This window comes from Mangifera indica, chromosome 9 (assembly GCF_011075055.1).
Source record: "Mangifera indica cultivar Alphonso chromosome 9, CATAS_Mindica_2.1, whole genome shotgun sequence".
In the NCBI taxonomy this organism is placed as follows: domain Eukaryota; kingdom Viridiplantae; phylum Streptophyta; class Magnoliopsida; order Sapindales; family Anacardiaceae; genus Mangifera; species Mangifera indica.
The window spans coordinates 13,405,930-13,426,271 of NC_058145.1; the positions used below are offsets into that span (position 1 = coordinate 13,405,930).

A 20,342-nucleotide genomic window follows, 5' to 3' on the forward strand; every position below is an offset into this window, starting at 1 on the left:
AATGTTTTAGTAGAATTATAAAATATTCATTTTATAAAGAATTTTTCAACGCACCTCATGTGCTATCATAAGATGTCCACACACTTTCATGTATCTAAGATCTCTCCTTTGTGCTCTCCCGTGTGGACAAACGCTTTCCACATGGAACACTCGCCATCAGAACTAGGGTTGGATTCGAGTCGAACCGAACTCAGGTAAGACCGACTCGTTTCGAGCTTGAGTTCGGCTTAGCTCATTTTTTGTTATCAAAATAACATCGTTTTTAATATATATTGATCAAAACGATATCGTTTTGTATAAAAAATTTTAAAAAAATTACCAAGCCAGCTCGAGTTCGGCCAAGCCCAACTCGTTTCGGGCGCTCGAACTGGCTCAGCTCGAGTCTAGCCCTAATCAGAATGGTCGCACGCACAACAAGAGGGCATCCACACTTTTTTATGCGTCTCTACTATTGTGCACACACTTTCACATGCTCTCTTTAATCTTCATGCAATTCATGTGCCGACACTATCATTGTTCTCATCATTTTTTTACGTGAGAACACACACAATGCTCAATCAAACTCTTAGATTGGGTAACTCATTTGTTTTATTAATTAATTGTCTTAGTTTAACTTTGAACAAACTATTTATATTTACTTACCTTGTAATTTAGTTTTTTTTTTAATATTTTTAATTCAATCACAACCGTGATAACCTTAAACCCTAATGTAAAATTATTTGACTACAATGACGAAATTCACATGTTCCTTTCATCTATTTGGTTCTAAGCAAAAGATAAATGAATTTACAACTTACTTAGGTGACTTCAAAGGTAATTTCGATGCTAGAATTTTTGCTGAAAGTTGCTGACAAAAGGAGGAACTTCCTCAACAACGACGAGTGCTTTCTTCCTAATTCCAGCATCTATTGGTCGTTCCAATCGTCTTTTGAAGTGCATTAAGGTAGAATCACGTGGGCAATAAAAATCATTACATGAAGGTTGTTGCATGTGGTGGCTTATAATGTCCAATTTCGGCAGAAAAACAAACCTTAAATATTGAAATAAGATGTTCTAGATCGAAATAAAATGCTCCAAATCGAAATTTGTCCCTCAAAACATTGGATCAGGGATTTTCAAACTCTAATTTCAGAGTTTTATTCATCACTTTAGAACCCTAATTTTAAAATTGAAATAAACTCTAATACCCTAATTTTGAATTTTCAATCTTTAATTCAAAATGATGGAACCATAATTTCTGATTCTATAATCTTGATTTTAATTTCAAGATCATAATTTTTAAGTATAGTATACTTATCTTTATTGATAACTTAAATCCAATTGTAATTATTATTAAATTATTCAAATGTCTGATTTTATTAAATCAAAATTATAATTAATATTAACTCACATCAATAATTTTTCTGACAAATTAAATTACCTAATTGTCATTAAACTATTTAGTTACTTAAATTTATTAAATTATAATTATAATTAGTGTTAAACCACATTTCAATTTTATTTTTTTTTGACAGAATAAGCACAAACTGAATTACTTGTCGTTTTGTTGTATGGAGGTTAATAATTAAAAGTATATTACAATTTCACTGCTTTTTACATGGAAACTATGTCAAATAAGCCGATATAAAATTGTTATGATATGAAGAAATTGTAGTTCCCTCCAAGAGCCTTCCATCACTAAAGTTCTTCTAAAATGATTGGGTATTGACATTAATGCTACTTTCTGAGGTCAGTTACCAATTAAGCAACACATTATCTGAAACATATTGGAAGATCAAAGGGTCAACTGAGATCGGTTACCAATTGACCATTTGCCTTTTCAGTCCATCCTAGATTGTATCTGTTCTTAATCTAGTTATCTGCTTTTCTGGATGATATTTTTCAACAGGCAAAAGAGAATTCTCAAGAGAGTTTGTGTGTTTTGAATGAACAAGGACATCAGCATGTTAAGCAATCTCACCTAATTTCTTGGAACTACAAATTGCAAGAAAAATTCTGCAAAGGGAAAAGATAAAATAAAGAAACTCCATGAATTCCTTGTCATTCTTAGAGTTTTCATTAAACTGGAAGTGCATAGTCAGTCAAGAAAATCCAAATATATCATCATGAACAAATACAGCATTGTAATACATATATATTAAGAACCACATCCTGTACCTTTTTGATGAAGAATTGGATAGTCTCAGTCCTCTTCACCCTTACTGAAAGATATCTTTCATGATCCCAAATATTTCATGATCGCCAAACTCAAAAGAAGTCAACTTATTTCTTTAACTTAACTATCACCATTCAGTAAACACAACTTCAAAGCCATGTTTATCTGCAAGAAGAATTAAACTATATTATTATAATCTAATTTTTATAAGATATTTGAATATAATTTATACTATCAGTTTGAGCATCATATGATTGTAATTTTTCGCAATACAATCAAAGAGATGGAAATTTTTTGTCACAGTAATGTAAAACCATGAAATATTTAAAATTCAAGTATTTGTACACATGTTATTTGAAGTGGTTTCCCCTGTTTGAATCTCCAAGCAAAGATTGAAGCTTTGAGTAAGTATGCCAATCCACAATGTCTTTGTCTTGCAACTCCTTCAACAAGTTTATGGCTTCCCCATCCCTTTATCGTCCGCAGATCTCATCCATGACTGTCCTATATGTAATTAAGCAACAGACCTCTGCTTCTCAATCATCTCCCACAGAGAGTTCACTGCCTCCTCAACCTCCTTGTTAAGAGCCGATGCATTCACAAGTGAGTTATATAATCTATCGCTCAGAACAAACACCTTTTTCTTCATCCCATCACACAACTCCATAGCACTCTTTGTTTGACTTTGGGCACATAGCCCCTAGATCAGATACTCATAAAGGAAAATGAGATGGGCTCACATTTATAAACCACATTCATCTGATGAAATATCCTAAGAGCATCAGTAGCATGATTTGAAAGTGCATACCTTTTTATCATAGAATTTAACCAAAAAAATATTTGGTTCAATCTCTTCATTGACCATCTGCTTGAATAAACACCTAATCGTCTCTATACACTGATATAAACCTTAGTAAAACCATACCTCAAAAGTTAACTATTGAGATAGGAGATCCTAAGGTCATATAAACACCACACTTTGTAGCCCTGGTGCCTATGCAGACTGATTGTGCACTAATTCTCTACTAGCGCCGGGCAAACACTGCAATGCTAGCGCTATCACTTATACAGTACAATTGTAACTGAGAGACGTAGTGATAATGCTGATACCAAATGATATGAACCTTACAAAAACCACATCTCAAAAGCGAACTATTAAGATGAGAGAGTCAAAGATCATGTAAACCTCACACTAGTTACCTGACTTTTCAATGTGGGATCCAAGTCTCATACCTTCTACTTTGGATTATAACATATACATATTATTTATATGGGAATCTCTCCCCTACTAAAAAATGATGTGAATAGACTATTCTAGGTCCTTATTGAAGGCATGCATTCCAAGTTCCTGCCATTCTTCATAGGCCAAAGGACTATGTCCCATCCAAGTTTAAGTGCATTTTCAAAGTCACACCCTTAAGGTTTAAAAGCTAAAAATCTCACTCATCCATTAAAAATATCAGTTAGGGTTAAGGGTAAAACTATCATATAACTAAAAAAACTAAATTTTTGTTCTTTTACCTCCCTCAGTTTGAAAATATCATAATTCCCCTCACCTAAAGTTTGAAAAATCAAAATTTTCCCTCTAGGGTTTGCACTGCGTTGGCTCTCCCTCTCAGCTTAATTTTCCCTGTCGATCATATCTCAACCATCAGCGAACCCTATTTCCTCCAACGAAGACTAGTCGGATTGTTTTTGTCTTGGACAAAGACAATTTTGTCTTCGTTTGAGACGAAGACAACCTTTGGAGGTCTTAGACTACCACGTCATCTTCGTCTGAAATGAGACGAAGACGTCTTCGTCATCGTCAGAGGAAATAGGTTTCACCAGTAGTTAGGATGTGATTGATAGGGAGATTTAAACCGAGAGAGAGAGTCAACACGGCCGGAGACTGTTGTCTCTGGTGACAGTTTGCAAACTCTAGAGGGAGAATTTTGATTTTTCAAACTTCAGGTGAGGAGAATTATAAGATTTTAAAACTGAAGGGGGCAAAGAATAAAACTTCAGTTTTTTAAAATTTTTTATTAAATAACAATTTTACCTCTACCAATAACTCAGATTTTAAACGGATGGATGAGATTTTTGGCTTTTCAAACCCTACGGGTGTAACTTTGAAAACGCATATAAACTTGGGTGGGAAATAGTCCTTTGGCCTTCTTCATAAGCTTAAATATATTTACAGCTCTAGTAAACTTCCTAGCTTCTGTGAAAAAAAAAAGAGATTATTGTATTGTAAATAGTCTCAGAACCAATGTAAGGAACCGCAAGTACCTGATTAACTACAGCATTCATTTGTTGGTACATTTTAGCAGCACCAACCTTCTTTACCGTGATGTTATAAGTGGACACATCATGTCTAAGCCTGGGATGCTGTGATGCCCATGTGAATAGCTCCAATCAGACTAAAGGATTCTCCTGAGAGACTGCCGCCAACCGAAATTGAGCTTCATCAAGGGTGCGTTTGTTGTTCGATTTTGATCTTTTTCTAATACTTCTTCTCAAGGACCTTAAAGGCCCTTTAGTTGAGTGAAAACAACATACAGTAGCATTGAAAGAAATTGTAGAATGTGGATTAACCTGGGTTCGGCCTAAAAATTTTACAGGCTTCAATGTTAATCTCATGAGATTCCATAAAAAAAAAAAGAAAAAAAAGAAAAAAGAAAGACATAACATGGTATTGAATCGGTGAGGTAAAAGCTGGAAATGCATTATAACCAGAAAGATTTTTTAGAGTAATGGAAATATTGCTGATAGGATTGATTGATAGAAGGTAATAGTTTGTTAAATTTCCTAGTACAGCAGATATGCCTCAACTGATCTCTACATCAACAATCATCTGCAAGTTGTCAAACAATCAATACAACACACAATCTGTATTTGGTCACTCACAGATATGAAAAATTAGGATTAATTTTACGTCCAAATTGCTGATTACCCTGGGGCTCGACAGATATCAAAAGTTGATTAAAGCTGTTCGTTAAGAAACTGAAATGAACTGGACGAGTTAAAGATCAGACCTTCATCTTCATGGGTGTAGTTTTACGATGAATCACGCGAAATGGAGAGACTGCTGCCTGGACAGTGTGGATTTGCTAGATGAAAGTCAAAACGAAATATGAAATTTCACAAATCGTCAAAGCGAGGGTAAGGAGAAGGACATTAATGTAATTACACATTGTAGCCCTAGTTTGGTCACGTGATACTCCTCTATAAATCCCCAGCAAACCCTCGTTGTGTGTTCACTCTTCGCTCATTTTGCTGCGGCTAAGTTAGGCTAGCTCTGCTTCTCTTGTATTCATAAGGTACGATCTTTTATTGTTATCTTTCTTATATATGTTTGATGCTTCTAGTGGATTAGTAGTTTATCCTCTTAAGGTTGTATGTTGAAGCTTTGTATCTGTTTGTTTACCCGTAAACTGGCAGTAACATAATTCATTTTTATATTTTCTATTGGATTTTCATTTGGATTCATGTTCGTTTATGGAGTTTGGTTATATATATAAATTGGAAATAAATTGATCTGAAATTGTAAAAATTTGGACGTTCTTTGTGTTTTCAGCTCATTGGCTCTGTTATACAGAAATTAATGGCCTGATAATAATTTTTTTTTGTTTCTTATATTAGATCATAAGTTTTTGGGTTTTAGCAGACGTTTTAATCTAATTTGGCTCAAAAAAATTTATTAGAATGATTTAGTTTAGTAGACCTTTTCCCTTGCTTATGGTCTATGCTACTTGATGCAACGTGTCAATTGTTGTGGACTGCATAGAGTTTGTGGTTGTGCCTTGTAGTATAGTTATTCATCTATTTTATTATGTCTATAGTGCTTCTGTAAAGAAAAGGAATATCAGAAACTCTCTTAAAAAGGTTAATAACCACTGCAAAGCATACCTTAGACTGATATGTGTTTTGAAATTATATTTTTGTTTTATCTTTTAATGTCATTTTTTCCTTGCTGAAGGTTCTCATGAGTATTTTCCTGACTTATAACTTCTGCAGTTCCAACTAGTATTCTGCCATGGGTAAGGAGAAGGTTCACATCAACATTGTGGTCATTGGCCATGTCGACTCTGGAAAGTCAACCACCACCGGACACTTGATCTACAAGCTTGGAGGTATTGACAAGCGTGTCATCGAGAGGTTCGAGAAGGAGGCAGCTGAGATGAACAAGAGGTCATTCAAGTATGCCTGGGTGCTTGATAAGCTCAAGGCTGAGCGTGAGCGTGGTATCACCATTGATATTGCCCTGTGGAAGTTTGAGACCACCAAGTACTACTGCACTGTCATTGATGCTCCTGGACATCGTGATTTTATCAAGAACATGATCACTGGTACCTCACAGGCTGACTGTGCTGTCCTCATCATTGACTCCACCACTGGTGGTTTTGAAGCTGGTATTTCAAAGGACGGTCAGACTCGTGAGCATGCCCTGCTTGCTTTTACCCTTGGTGTCAAGCAGATGATTTGCTGCTGTAACAAGGTTAGCTTAACTTGAGTTTAAATCAATGTTGTTGTAAACTGTTTTCTGCTTAATCTATGTTGCTTTTATAAATGTTAATCTGGGGTGGAACTAATGTTGACTTGGTTCTATTTGTTTTTAGATGGATGCCACAACCCCCAAGTACTCCAAGGCAAGATACGATGAAATTGTGAAGGAAGTGTCTTCCTACCTCAAGAAGGTTGGATACAACCCTGAGAAGATCCCCTTTGTCCCCATCTCTGGTTTTGAGGGTGACAACATGATTGAGAGGTCTACCAACCTGGACTGGTACAAGGGACCAACCCTGCTTGAGGCTCTTGATCAAATCAATGAGCCCAAGAGGCCCTCGGACAAGCCTCTCCGTCTGCCACTTCAGGATGTGTACAAGATTGGTGGTATTGGAACTGTCCCTGTGGGTCGTGTGGAAACTGGTGTCCTCAAGCCTGGTATGGTTGTTACATTTGGCCCATCTGGACTGAGCACTGAAGTTAAGTCTGTTGAGATGCACCACGAAGCTCTCCAGGAGGCTCTTCCTGGAGACAATGTTGGTTTCAATGTCAAGAATGTTGCTGTTAAGGATCTCAAGCGTGGTTATGTTGCATCTAACTCCAAGGATGATCCTGCAAAAGAGGCTGCTAACTTCACCTCTCAGGTCATCATCATGAACCACCCCGGCCAGATTGGTAACGGATATGCCCCAGTGCTTGACTGCCACACTTCCCACATTGCTGTCAAGTTCGCTGAGATCTTGACCAAGATTGACAGACGTTCTGGCAAGGAGCTTGAGAAGGAGCCAAAGTTCTTGAAGAATGGTGATGCAGGAATGATTAAGATGGTTCCTACCAAGCCCATGGTTGTTGAGACTTTCTCTGAGTACCCACCTCTTGGTCGTTTTGCTGTTAGAGACATGAGGCAAACTGTGGCTGTTGGTGTCATCAAGAATGTTGAGAAGAAGGACCCAACAGGTGCCAAGGTCACCAAGTCTGCAGCCAAGAAGAAGTGAACTGGGCTAGCCTATGTTACTCCATCCGCAGATAGAGTCTTTTCAAATTACAGAAATTACAAAAACTTGGTTATTTTGGGTATTCTTATAGTTGGAAATTTGGTTTATTTTGTACTTTGTAGTGTGTTGCCTTCAATTCTGGGTGGTCTCTGCCAGAATTGGGTGCTTGACAGGCGGTGGCTCATTTATACTGCAGGGTCTTTGTTTTTATAGTTTGTATGTTATTTTGCTTGTATTGTCATGGATTGAGGTGGTTTGGTTCTACGAATCGGCTCAGAAGTTTTGTGTTGTTTCTGCGGAATCTAGTATCTTTTTCGTATTTTGAATTTTGGACTATTTATGGTTGTGTTTGATTTTTCTATTTTACATTTGTTATCTATAGGAAGAAATCATTCAATGGCCTTGGATCTAACACTCCAGGTTTGGTTTCTTCTTCCTAAGTTCTTAGTGCACTATAAAATTTTCGTTCAGAGGTTTGGTCAGATTCAAAATTTTGTTCAAAACCGCATTTTTTCAGAAGAATCGGGGTGGACAAACCAAATAAAGCCCACTGAGGCTTGAATAAGGGCTCGATTGACAGCCTACGTGAATGATGAAGAAGAGAAATTGATCTCAGTAATTATTCCTATCATCTGAATGGGAAGCTTTCCTTAATTACTTCAATTTCATGGAATCATGAAAGAGACATTGCTTTCCTTGATTATTCTTATCCACATTATTGTGCAATCTGAATGGGAAGCTTCAACTAGGGGGTGGATTCGAATGAGACTGTGTCCAACACCTCTTGGCTCAAATTTAGTTCGGATAAAAAATAGTTTGATTTAAATTATATTCGAGTTTGTCGAATCAAAATTAAGTTCGGTTTGAGTTTAATTCAGATGAAAAATAGTTCAATTCGATTTGATTGGACTTTAACTCGATTTCATAACTTGAATTAATAATTTGAATTCGTAGTTCAGTTTGATTTGGATTTATGGTTTCAATTCGTGATTCATTAACAAAACGATATCGTATTATTTAAATAATATTTAAAAAATTTTATTCAAATCACGAATTTGAACTGTCAATTCTAACTATTGAATTTGAGCTAATTTGAATCATGAATTTAAATTGAATCAAATCATAATTTGAACTAATAATTCAAAATGGATTTAAACTGAATCAAATCGAACACTTTTTAACTCAAATTCAATTTGAATTAAAAAACGAGTCAAATCTTTTAGTTCGAATTCAATTCAAATTTTAATTAATCAAATTTGAATCGAATTAAATCAAATTGAATCAATTTTTGAAACTGAACCAATTCAAATCATATCCTAACCTACCCAAGTTTTCAACTATTAACGAACTGATCGGGCACAGGGAGTTATAGAATTCGTACAGATATTTCGGCTTATTCATACGAAGCTGAATATATTTAAGAATGACCTTTCATATTTTTACAAATTGTCATGGAATATGGAAAATTACAACAAGGTCTTCCATGTTTGATTTCTGGCAAGGCTGCGTCGAATGCAGGATAGGGGAAAGCAAGCGACGGCGAGGGAGAAGAGGAGAAAGAAGAAAGTAAAAATATTTTTTTATCTTAATTTTCTAAAATTATTATTAAGATTTAAAATTATAAAAAAAATACATTAATACTCTTATGCAATTAAAGATAATGGAAAGTTTTGAAAAAAAAGAAAGGAGAAAATAATTGTTACAGCTTTTTATATGTAATGATGTCAATTTCAGTGACAAATATGATTACAAAACGAATCAAACATTCATTTAACTTCTATAGGAGATTAAAAAACATCTGGGATTTTTAACAGTAAATGCATATCTCACAGGAGAAGAAAATCAACAATAAAGAAGAAGATCAAACCAAATATTGACATAAACCAAATAGGGAGAAGTCCCAAGGATCAAAAGAACATTTTCAGGCTAAAGCTCGCATTTTTAATGATTTCAATCAACAATCTAAGCAGCTTTTGCTGTACAAGACGAACAAATGTTGGACGGATCCAGCAAAACACAAGCTAGATCTCCATCAACCTCACCTTCTTTGATCTCTCCAGCTTCTCTCACACGGTTTCTTTCAATACCCATCTCTTGATTTGCATGTTGACATCGTGATCTTGATCTTTGCTTCTTCATAGCTTCCCTTCTCCGATCATGATCCGCCATCCTGCATCAAAAACCATAACAAAAAAATCAAAACTTGATAGCATGATAATTCAACCCCACTCAAAGGAAGAAGAAAATAGAGAGAAAGAAAAAGAGTACTCTTTGGAGAGAGTTGAATGATGAGATTTAGTGATCCCAGAAACACATAGTGGAAGGCCATGAAGGTTCATCATGGACTGCATTTTTTTTCGGACTGAGAAGAACAGAAAGAAAATTAAAGAAATGGTATCGTTTTTCTGCTTGTTTGATATGTGATTCCTTTTGGTTTGGAATCTGGACAGAGAGTTTTGTGGACTGCAGTTTTCTCCACACTTCTCAAGGCATTCAAAGCTAAAGGGGTTTTATGTTTATTGTATCTGTAGAACTAAGAAAATCAATAGTAGTGGATAGAGACGCCACGTTAGGCTTTTCCTCCGCTCACCCCGGTATAAATGCGGTAATTAGATTCTACTTCTTGGTTTTTTCACCGAGGTTATTTGGCTACAAAAGGAATAAAAACATGGCCAAAGGACTAGTTCCCACCCAAACTATGTTGAACTCTTAAAATTCTTTTTGTTAATTTTAAAAATTTCATTTATCCATCTATAACTATTTAAATTTGTTAATTTTAAAAATAAAATCATCATTTTATATTTGATATTAAAAATAAACTTAAATATAATTTCATTCTCTTCCCTAAATTTAAAAAACTAATTTTTCTCCCTTTAAATCAAGTTTGAAAAAAAATCACATTACCCCTTTAAGGTTTAGTTTCAAAACTCGTTCACTTTCTTCGGCACCATTGCCAGTCGTCTCTCCCTCCTGACGGTTTTTCTTCCTTCAATGGTCCGCCTCAACTCCACCCCAACCCATTCGGCACTAAGAGACATCGTCTAGAAAGAGAAATCATCTTCTCAAAAGACAAAGACGAGATCGATCAATCTTTTCAAACTTGACTTAGGGGATAAAATATTAGTTTTTAAACTTTTAGGAGGAAAATGAGATTAAATTTTTAAGGGTTAGGGTTCCGTTAAATTTAACCGATCATGAATAGATAAATGATATTTTCAAAATTAACAAGAAAAACTTTGAGAATTTAGCATAATTTGGATGAGAAATAATCCTTTGGCCTATCAATAGATAAATTCAATTTAATCAAGAGTAACTTAACTTGAGTAGCTAAGGTAAAGGTATTTAATTAATAAAAAGAGTATAAGGGGTCTCTCCAAGAGATAGTTTAAATGATAACAAAATAATTTACATCACATTAAAAAAGTATGCTTTAAGCTTAATTACATTAGGTAAATGTAATCCAACGGTATTACACTTTTTTAGGTGTAAATTTGTCAAATTCATACTCGAAGAAATGATATCGCCTGATCACATTTATTAAATATAATATTACAACTAATTCCCACTATTTTGGGTTTGATTTAATTGTATTTATAAAATTACCCTCCTTTCTAGTTAAATTCGGATGAGGATTTATTTAGATTCTTAGGAATTTGTCTTTTTAATGTCAAAAACCTTTTTTAGTTGGAAATTTGTAATGTATGAAATCATGGGATGGACAGTAGTTTTCCCAATGCTTAAAGAGTAATTTATTCTTTAATCAATCAATTATGCTTGAAATTAATGAAAATTGGAATTTACAGGGTGATGGATGTGGATTTTAAGAGTAAATATGCAAATCCCACCAACATTGTAGTAAGTAGAAAAAAAAAAAGCAATTCAAGGTCAACTCTTAATACATAGCTACATACAATGAACAGTGATTAATACTTGAGTTGAAGGCATCAAAGATTTGGATAGTAATAATCAATCATCAATAGAAAACGGTTAAGTAATTTTGAATTTAAAGAAAATTCTATATCAACTATAAGAGAAAAGTCTTATATCAGGTAAAATCCATATTTTTATAAATTTACCATTACTTAAAAGGTTTAAAAACTTTGCAGTTTAGCCCATTAAGTATAACTACTTTTACCACACCTACCTTCACTTATATTACTCTCATCCAAGGTTTTTTCTAGTTTTGTATAAATTTTAACTCAAAATCACAATAATTTACCGTACAAAATATCGAAACGAAGTAAATAAAAGATTAAATATCATATTTATAACTAAGACTCGTTGAAAAAAAATAAAGAATTGACGAAAAAGTGAGTTATGAGTCATTATTCATACCTTATAAATAGTATAATCATTTACTCTTATTTTACTTTTAGCCAAGGCTTCTTCACATTTTGCATAAATTCTAATTTTAAATCGTATGAACAAGGTTAACAATATACTTGTAACTTAGATTCACTATGATATTTGAGAATTGATAAAGAACAAATAGAGTAGGTGCAATCACATCTACCATCACTTGTATCTACGATTTCTTTTTATTTTTTATCAAATTTCAAGCAAAACTGAATAAACAAACATGATATCATACTCCTAACTCAAATGTGATGAAGAATTTATGAAAGAATGAAATTAAAATTGAAGTTATTTAAATTAGAAGCAAATCACGTCTATCCTGATACATTCAAATTTTGGATTCAATTCTTGAAAAATATAAGAAGTAATGTAATCAAATGCTTACTTATTTGAATTTAGATGAGTTTGTTGCTAGATCTTATTGATTTTTAAGTGAAATCTGGATGAAGAAGAGCTAGTGCAGCTAAGGTTTACTTAAAGTTATAGATGAGAATAAAACGTATATTATTTTTTCTCATACCATATTTGTATAATTCCTAGAGTATTGACTAATATTGTTTAAACTCAAAAAAAAAAAAAAAATCTTTTCATTGGAGTATTGGCATCAAATGTTCAAATTGAATATGATTTTAAAGTGGCGATTCATCTGAAACATTTTACATATTAGAGCAAAAGTCGTTTAGTTAAACTTTTCAATGTCATCAATAATGTATGTCATAGGAATTGACAAGAAAGATTTGTGCATATATTTCAAAAAGTAAATAAAATTGTTCATTGAATATCCAAATTTATTTTAGATTTGTCTAATAAGTTGACATTCTATCAATATCTACCAATGGGATTGTAAAAGATTCTTCTTACAGAAAGCATTGAAACTTTAAATTTAGATTAATATCTCTATTTCTGTGTCAATTTGTTTGATCCTTTGACCCTAATCTTGTAAAAAAAAAAAGAAGCTATTTTAATTAATCATCCTTACTTTAATTGGCTGCCAAACAATTTCAAATAGGGTTAATAAGGAAAAATCAATTAGGGGCATATGGTCTACACTTACTAGTTGATTGTTGAAACCCACTTTTCAAGAAATTTAGTTATGTTAGGTCTCCCTCACAATGTTTCCCTTGGAATTGTCTCAATCTTTGGGTAAAATGGCCAAACAAGGCGAAAATTTTTGCTCTTGAAGGGGATGATACTTGTCGCTTTATAATTCTGGGCATTAAATTATTTATTTAGAATCATAGTAGAGTTATTTTTTTGAAGTTTAATAGGCTCCACATGTAAATGTTTGGCTACCTCTCACCTTCTTGGTATCATCAAGCTTCCCTTGCCCATCAATATTTCCATCATTTAGGTAGCAGTCTACATCCTCATTCAATTATTTATAATTATCCTTTTTTATTATAACATTCTCCAACTCTTTTCTATAAATTGTCTAGCTTTCTTCAATTGAAAAAATAATTTGTAATGCTATTCAAAACAGAATTACATTTGGGTTTCAAGAAAATTAATTTAATGAAAAAAGTACATGATTTATTTTTTAAAAAAATTTGATGTAACCAAGATTAGGTGAAACCTATAATACCCAATGAATCTCAAAGATTTGTAATTAAAAAAAAAACAAATGGAGAGAATTTATTGAGTCATACTTTGGGTACGAGTTCTCTGTTTCACTACCATATTTCAAGTTATTAAATTATTCAATTTAATAATTATGAGACTAATCACTTCAGATTTTATTTTGTCAATATGATTAGTTTGATCGTAAAAGAATAATCTAATTTGAATAAGTTTTTTGTTAAAATAAAAAAGATTACAAAAAGAGCCCAAACAGGTATTGTAAAATAGACTACTAAATTGGTCCATTATTTCATTTGTAATCCTTGAAATTTATGTGTTTATACTTAGTTATGTCTGTCAAGTTGAGCATGTCAAATACAAGTACTCAGTGCTAAACCTTAACATTTATGAACAGGCCCACCTCTCATAATCATCAGTCAGACATGAACGCCAGTAATAGCCAATTACAATTCCCCAGCCATTTATGGGGATGTGTGGTAAACAATGTTATACGATAAGATTCTCGAAGCGTTAGTTTGTCTAGTTAAAGTGTCAAATCTAGGAGACTTGGGTTCGAGACCTATTAGTACCAGATTAAGATGAGATTTTTAATTTTTCAGTGTAACAAGATTTTATTTATTTGATATAATTGATTCAATCTAAAAAAGATAATCTAATCCGAATAAAATTTCTTGTTCTCTAAAAACAAATATCATAGGATAAGCCTTTGAAACAGAACCCATATAGCCAGTTAAGTCAGCATCATCCAAGGTATGGAACATATTCATCTTGGCAATCCCACCGAGGGAATTATTGCTTCCCGGGCACTCTGGGGTCTGTAAATATCCTGTTTGAAACTGGATTGGAAACTGGTGAGCTGCAGAATTTTACCAAGTTCAGCTTGTCATAGTTAGTATTGACATGAAAATAAAGTGAGATATATTTGTGATGACTAGTTGATATTATCTCTTCATAATCTATTTTAGAAAAAGAAAAAAGCTGGGGCTGGCCAATGATGAAACAGCAATGTCTGCTCTTCTAGAAAAAGCAGTGATGCAGTGACAGGATCAGCAAAACATGTGGAGCTTTGAAAAAGTGTGTCGAGACAATGATAAGCTGATGGCAGCCATTTCTCTCACAATCATACACAGAACAAGAGATACCACAGTATAATTGGGGCAAATATATCATGGAAACTAACCAACAAGGCGAAGGTCTGATGGCACGGGGCACAAAATAATTGCGATATCAGGGCAAACAGAAAGCTGTTCTTCTCCCTAGTGATCATAAGATTTCCTTTAATGCACTGAAGATCCATCTCTTGATAGTTATCAAAGCAAAAAGTGTCAAAAGACGATCAGGAATTCTATTCCCTAGGTGAAAAAAGTGAGGTGAATACATCACTTTTTACTTAGGTTGATGAAAAAATTTCTTTAAAGATTTGCCAATTTCCATTAAATTTATAAGAATTTGTTGCTAAATTGACAGTAATAAATGGTCTAAAAACTTGCAATCTCAAATCAAAATATCAAAACAACCATCGATTATTATATTTAAACTCTTTGACACCCATTTATAAAGAATCAATGACCTTAAATCTTTTTAACAATTTATTTAGTAGTTTTAGAACTCTAGAATACCTTAAAAATTTTTAAATTTATTGTTGATCTCTTAATAATATTAAAACTTAAATCTCATCAAATATTTCAAAAATTGTTAATAATTTTTATATTTGATAAAAAATTATCATAACCTATCAACAAACTTGAAACTGTCTTAAAAAGGGTTTAGAATTTGCCAATGACTCTCAAATCCTAGTCAAATATAGCTTAGATGAAAACGTGGAGAGACCGCTAAAGACAGTCTCCTTTGAACCACTTATGGCCTTGACCATACTCCCCAACTATGCTCCTGGCGAACATGTGTCTGAATGACATTTCAATTGAAATGAAAATAGTCAATAGCCAGCTGAGTTCAGTACAAGCTGACGTACAAGAGCTGACCTCACATTTGTCTCTACATTGGTATACAGTAGCCTAATCGCCAATGCTGGCCACATATAAAAATATGCAAAACAAAAGTAAGTTACGTCTAATATAAGTCTCTTGGGGGGCCTTCATTGTTTCATGATTATATAGTCTTACATGAGTGCAGCCAGTCTGATGAAGTGAATAATGATCTGAGGGCAAAAGGAAACCACTTTCCTTCAAGTTCCATGTGAAGTAATTTAAAGTATCAGCTTTAAGAGAAGAGATGTAGATGATAATTAGCACCTAAATGTTTGCTGTGCAGGAGAGATGGCACCGTCACCCATGCAACCATGTGCTCATCTTTTGAACGGAGCTTGGATGCCGGAACCATTTCTTCAGCATAGAAAACTCTGTGCTGTGCATACCAAAACAAGTTTTTAAGAGAAGACGATGGTTTTTTATGCGGTGAGGTTGGTTCCGGTATCCTTCTTCTGGTTTTTCATTTTGTTACGAAATTGTTTTTCTTTTGTTTCCCTTTGCAGGGAAGATGGGAAAAGCGAGGAATCGCCAATTTCCCCCTGAAACGGGTGATAAATGGGCATTATTTATTTATATAGAGTCAAGATTTACTCTTTGTTGTTTCTATTGTTATTAACCACCAAGTATATCTTAAATCTTATATTTGTTTTAAAAGATATCTTGATATCACTTGTATGGGCATTATTTGTTTATATATACAATGCCTGTTGTATGCATAATGAAGCCAAAGCCAAGAAGAATAGCTGGGCATTAATGTTTCAAAAGATATCATGATATCCCTTGTTCTCACAAAGCCAGGATTCCACGATCAGAGGGGCTCTGTTTTGTCGCAGGACATATAGCAGCTTACAAGTATCACTTACAACAAAAGCAAAGATGCATAATTCCTAATAATGTTTAGTTCAACTCCATCATCAATTCGGGGAAAGAAATTTTAAAGGAGCTTATCCCAAGTCGGTTACCATGATCCTTCAGCACCCACAGTTGGATTCTCAAAAGCTGAGAATCCCCAGAAGGTCTTCAGTGAATAGGGCTGGGATATTGTCACACCTTCATCAGTGATCTTAGCAATCTGAAAATGTTCAAACAAATCAAGTCAATATCTAGAAACATTTTGCTCAGATAACAATTTAATATAAATAGTAAAACAAGGAATCTAAAGGTTGAGGGAGGTGGTTTCAAACAGATTATCAGCGCACCCAGAGATACCACAAAAAGATTCAATTAAAACATTAAAAGCAATATTTGATTGATTTATGGGAATATCATTGCACAAACCATCGGTTATAACAAAAGAATGAAAGAATAAACAAACAAACCTGCAACTTATTGACAGCAGATCTATCTCGATAAAGGAGCACACGCATGCACTTTTCAAGTAACTTGACACCATCTTCAAAGCTCAAGTTTTCATGCCACTCATCACGAAGGATTGGTCTCGCAAGGTGATTCCCAAAACCAGTTGCTACATGGTTATCCTCGAAGTTGACCCCAATCATCGAGACCTAGAAAGTCACATTAACAAAGAAAAGTGTCATTGTCAAACCATTAAAAAATACAGAATTTTTATTGTTGATTATTAGCATTTGGTTATAACAATGACTCACCATCCCAAGATACTTCTGTCCATTTTTCACTCCACCAAGCACAAGTGAGTTCCAAAGAGGATCAAACTTGTTACGCCTGCTATACATTACCCTGGTTAGATAGCTGTGCACTTCTTTGGGCCCCAAAGAGTTCCCATCATCCCACATATTGTCATACAGGCTGCAAACATCCAAACCAAAAATCAGATAGTTATGCATTTCAAACAGAACAAGTAAGAATGAAGCCAGTTTTTCATTTCTCTAAATGAGCCAACACTACTTACATAAGCTCATCAAGATAATGCAAAATCTCCTGGAAATCACTTATCTCTCCACTTGCACCAAGAAGAGAATGCTTTCCAACTGGCTTCAACCGCTCCACAGTCTTGTATCGCAATGTGGACCCATAGGAGCCTGCATTTTACATTATTATACATGTGCATAAGTCCTTTATACTCAACACAATGAGAAATGAAACTGATATAAGATAAAAGGATCCTAAATACTCTGAACTTCAAATAATTCTGTAGAAGCAGAAACCAATGTTGAGGAAGTTATAGCAAACTAATAAAGAAAATATAAATCATAACAATTTGTTATTAGGAGATAAATAAGATCCAGTTAGCCAGTAACCTTTCCACACAACACAAAATAGATATGCTGACATTGATGTAGACAGAAAAGGAATTCATAAGTTCCGAAGGGATGTGGAAAAAACATAAAAGAAAAATAAGGGCACAGCTCAGAGATAAGCTATAACAATAAATAATATAAAGAAACAACACAAGCAACCAAAGATAAGATGATAAAGAATCTTTTACAGAAAAATAATAATAATACTGTAGCAACGATGAAAGCTTGTTGAGGCTAACATATAGGAATAGTATTTCACAGACTAGAACAGGTAGAAAAAACATTGACATGGCAAAAAGCACACAGAATATGCTTGTGTACTAAATCAAGGGATTGAGAACAAGAATGTGTATACTAAAAGTTTTTGAATTGATTTTTATTTTGCTAAAAATTTAATAAAAGGGAGAGAAGTCGTAGATGTTGACATTTCCTAGTACAAATCCTTCATGCATAACATGTAACATTTTAGACACCCTGCATTTTTTCCTAAGTTTCCCTATTTTGGCTCCATCCATGACAAGAATCATTTCTAATGATAACACAGAAACTAAAATTTGATATATGGATAAAAGAAGCATTTTGACTATTTTTCATATGAAAATATTTTACCAGTATTAATAAGTTAAGGAATAATCTTTTGCTTCTTCTTTGGCCGAAACTCAGTAGCATGACAAACTTTCCAAAGCTTATGCAGCTAAGCAGAACATTTCATATTCACAATTTTAAGAAATTTGATCAAACATTTACAGAGAGAAAGTCGATGAAATCCAAATCTTAAGGCTTAAGCCCTACCAAAGATGAGATTAGAAAAAAAAAAAAAAAAAAACCTTCAATCAACTTGTAGCTTCAACAAATTTGCTCATTCTATGATAAACATATTCAATCCATTAAAAAATTCCACCAAAAATTTTGCAACTAGCAAGTGCTTCTCATTCTAATGAAAGCTGCATTAACTAGCTTAAGAGTCAGTATCATAAACGAGAAGCAGTAGAGACAATTCAACTAAATTAGATAACAACTGTAAAACTTCGCCGGGTCTGGAGTCTAACCCTATGAAATTTTGAATATCAAGAAATATTATGATTATTCTCTCTAGGTTACAACCCTCGAAAATTTAAGTGGGAACACTCAAGCTGACCCACACTCAGTTCATTATCACTAATTGTCCCCAGTAAACCAAATAAACAGCGAATAATAAATTGAGGAAAAACATTACTTCAAACCCCAAACAAATATACAACACAATGGAAAATTTAAGTACAATTAATCAAAATATTAAAAAATTAAATGTGGATGATGAGTATATGAACCGACCTCCCATGTCAGCAGCCATCAAAATCCCATCTTTGTATTTCAAAGCCACTACAGATGTACCGGTGACATATGGGTCCCTGAAAAATTTTCACAAAAGTTAATGCTTCCCATGTGATGCTCAATCCTAGATATTTCACTCCTAAAACCCTAGCTCTAAAGACACATATCAATAAATAACGATAGAATGAAAATGAAATAGTACTGAGTTCTTTGAATGTTGTCGTTAGAGCCCATAAGGCCCTGTGGAGCTTGGTTCGATTCCATTATCTGCATAAACAACATTGCAAAATACTGTTATGAGTGAGAGATCTAAATAGGAGACATTTTGAGACAGATGATGATGAAACGTGAGAACGAACTTACGCTAATTCGAGATTGGATTCACAGTTATTGAGGGTTAATTGAGAGCAGAGTCGAGTCTACCGATCTGAGGGCTTCTGATTTTAGAAGAAGAAACGAGTTTTCCTTTTTGATTAAGAAAAGTTATGGCCAAATTATTTACCACGCAAGGTTTGATAAAAGTCCATTCTCATCCTTAAACTTTAAAAAACCTAAATTTCTACCCATCATCTTATTTCCATAATGATTAGTGAAATATTTGATTTTCCGAGAAATTATTATTTTGCCTTTTCATTAAAATTACAAAATTATCATTAATATTTAATATTAATATAAAAATATTAATATATTTTTATCAATTTAAATATTTATATTTAATTAATAAAAAAATTAAAACTATAATCTATTTAAAAATATTTATTTTGTGGATTATTCAAAAGAGTATTTATTAATTTGGAAACTATTGAAATGTGTATTAAAGACACCACTAACGTTTTTTTGGATTTCTCAAATCTCTTAAAAACATTTTGACACCCTTAATATTTAAAAAAAGTTTGTTTGCTCCCCACACTTTTAAAAGGAAAAAAAAATAAAAAAGTGAAGAAAGAAAGGAGAAAATAATAAGGGTGAATGAAAATTAAAAAATATATGCAAACAATCCCTTAATGCCCTTATACCTAAATGAATTCATTAATAAAAATAGATAATAGGTGGTGATTTAACTTTTTCGGTTTTTTTAACTTAAAGGGTAGTCATTTTGCCAAATATTTTTTGCAAACGTCCCCAAATATTTTACAAGATTCCATAAACCCAACACTTTGAAAATTATAAAAGGTCTACCCTGGATTGTTGGTTCCTGCTAAAAAGCAACTACTTGACTAAATAAAAAGTACTTGTTTTACTGAGAATG

The 20,342-nt window shown here is 33.4% G+C and overlaps 3 protein-coding genes and 1 pseudogene across 3 annotated transcripts; 1 reads left to right on the plus strand and 3 right to left on the minus strand.

Moving 5' to 3' along the window:
• Positions 1–2,013: 2,013 nt before the first annotated feature.
• LOC123226295 lies at positions 2,014–5,627 on the minus strand (annotated as a pseudogene).
• LOC123225546 (elongation factor 1-alpha) lies at positions 5,324–7,964 on the plus strand. Its single transcript, XM_044649557.1, has 3 exons — positions 5,324–5,457; positions 6,155–6,635; positions 6,757–7,964. The coding sequence occupies exons 2-3, from the start codon at positions 6,174–6,176 to the stop codon at positions 7,636–7,638; spliced, it is 1,344 nt and encodes a 447-aa protein (XP_044505492.1). The 5' UTR covers positions 5,324–5,457; positions 6,155–6,173; the 3' UTR covers positions 7,639–7,964.
• A 1,523-nt stretch (positions 7,965–9,487) lies between these two features.
• On the minus strand, positions 9,488–10,197 carry LOC123225371 (bromodomain-containing protein 7-like). Its single transcript, XM_044649304.1, has 2 exons — positions 9,907–10,197; positions 9,488–9,808 (listed from the first exon to the last, which is right to left on the minus strand). Exons 1-2 carry the CDS (start codon positions 9,987–9,989, stop codon positions 9,601–9,603), a joined length of 291 nt encoding a protein of 96 aa, XP_044505239.1. The 5' UTR covers positions 9,990–10,197; the 3' UTR covers positions 9,488–9,600.
• Positions 10,198–16,279: 6,082 nt separating this feature from the next.
• LOC123224878 (proteasome subunit beta type-4-like) lies at positions 16,280–19,609 on the minus strand. The gene is made up of 7 exons (XM_044648624.1): positions 19,457–19,609; positions 19,296–19,360; positions 19,094–19,170; positions 17,431–17,560; positions 17,168–17,327; positions 16,880–17,065; positions 16,280–16,632 (listed from the first exon to the last, which is right to left on the minus strand). Exons 2-7 carry the CDS (start codon positions 19,355–19,357, stop codon positions 16,519–16,521), a joined length of 729 nt encoding a protein of 242 aa, XP_044504559.1. The 5' UTR covers positions 19,358–19,360; positions 19,457–19,609; the 3' UTR covers positions 16,280–16,518.
• Positions 19,610–20,342: the final 733 nt, after the last annotated feature.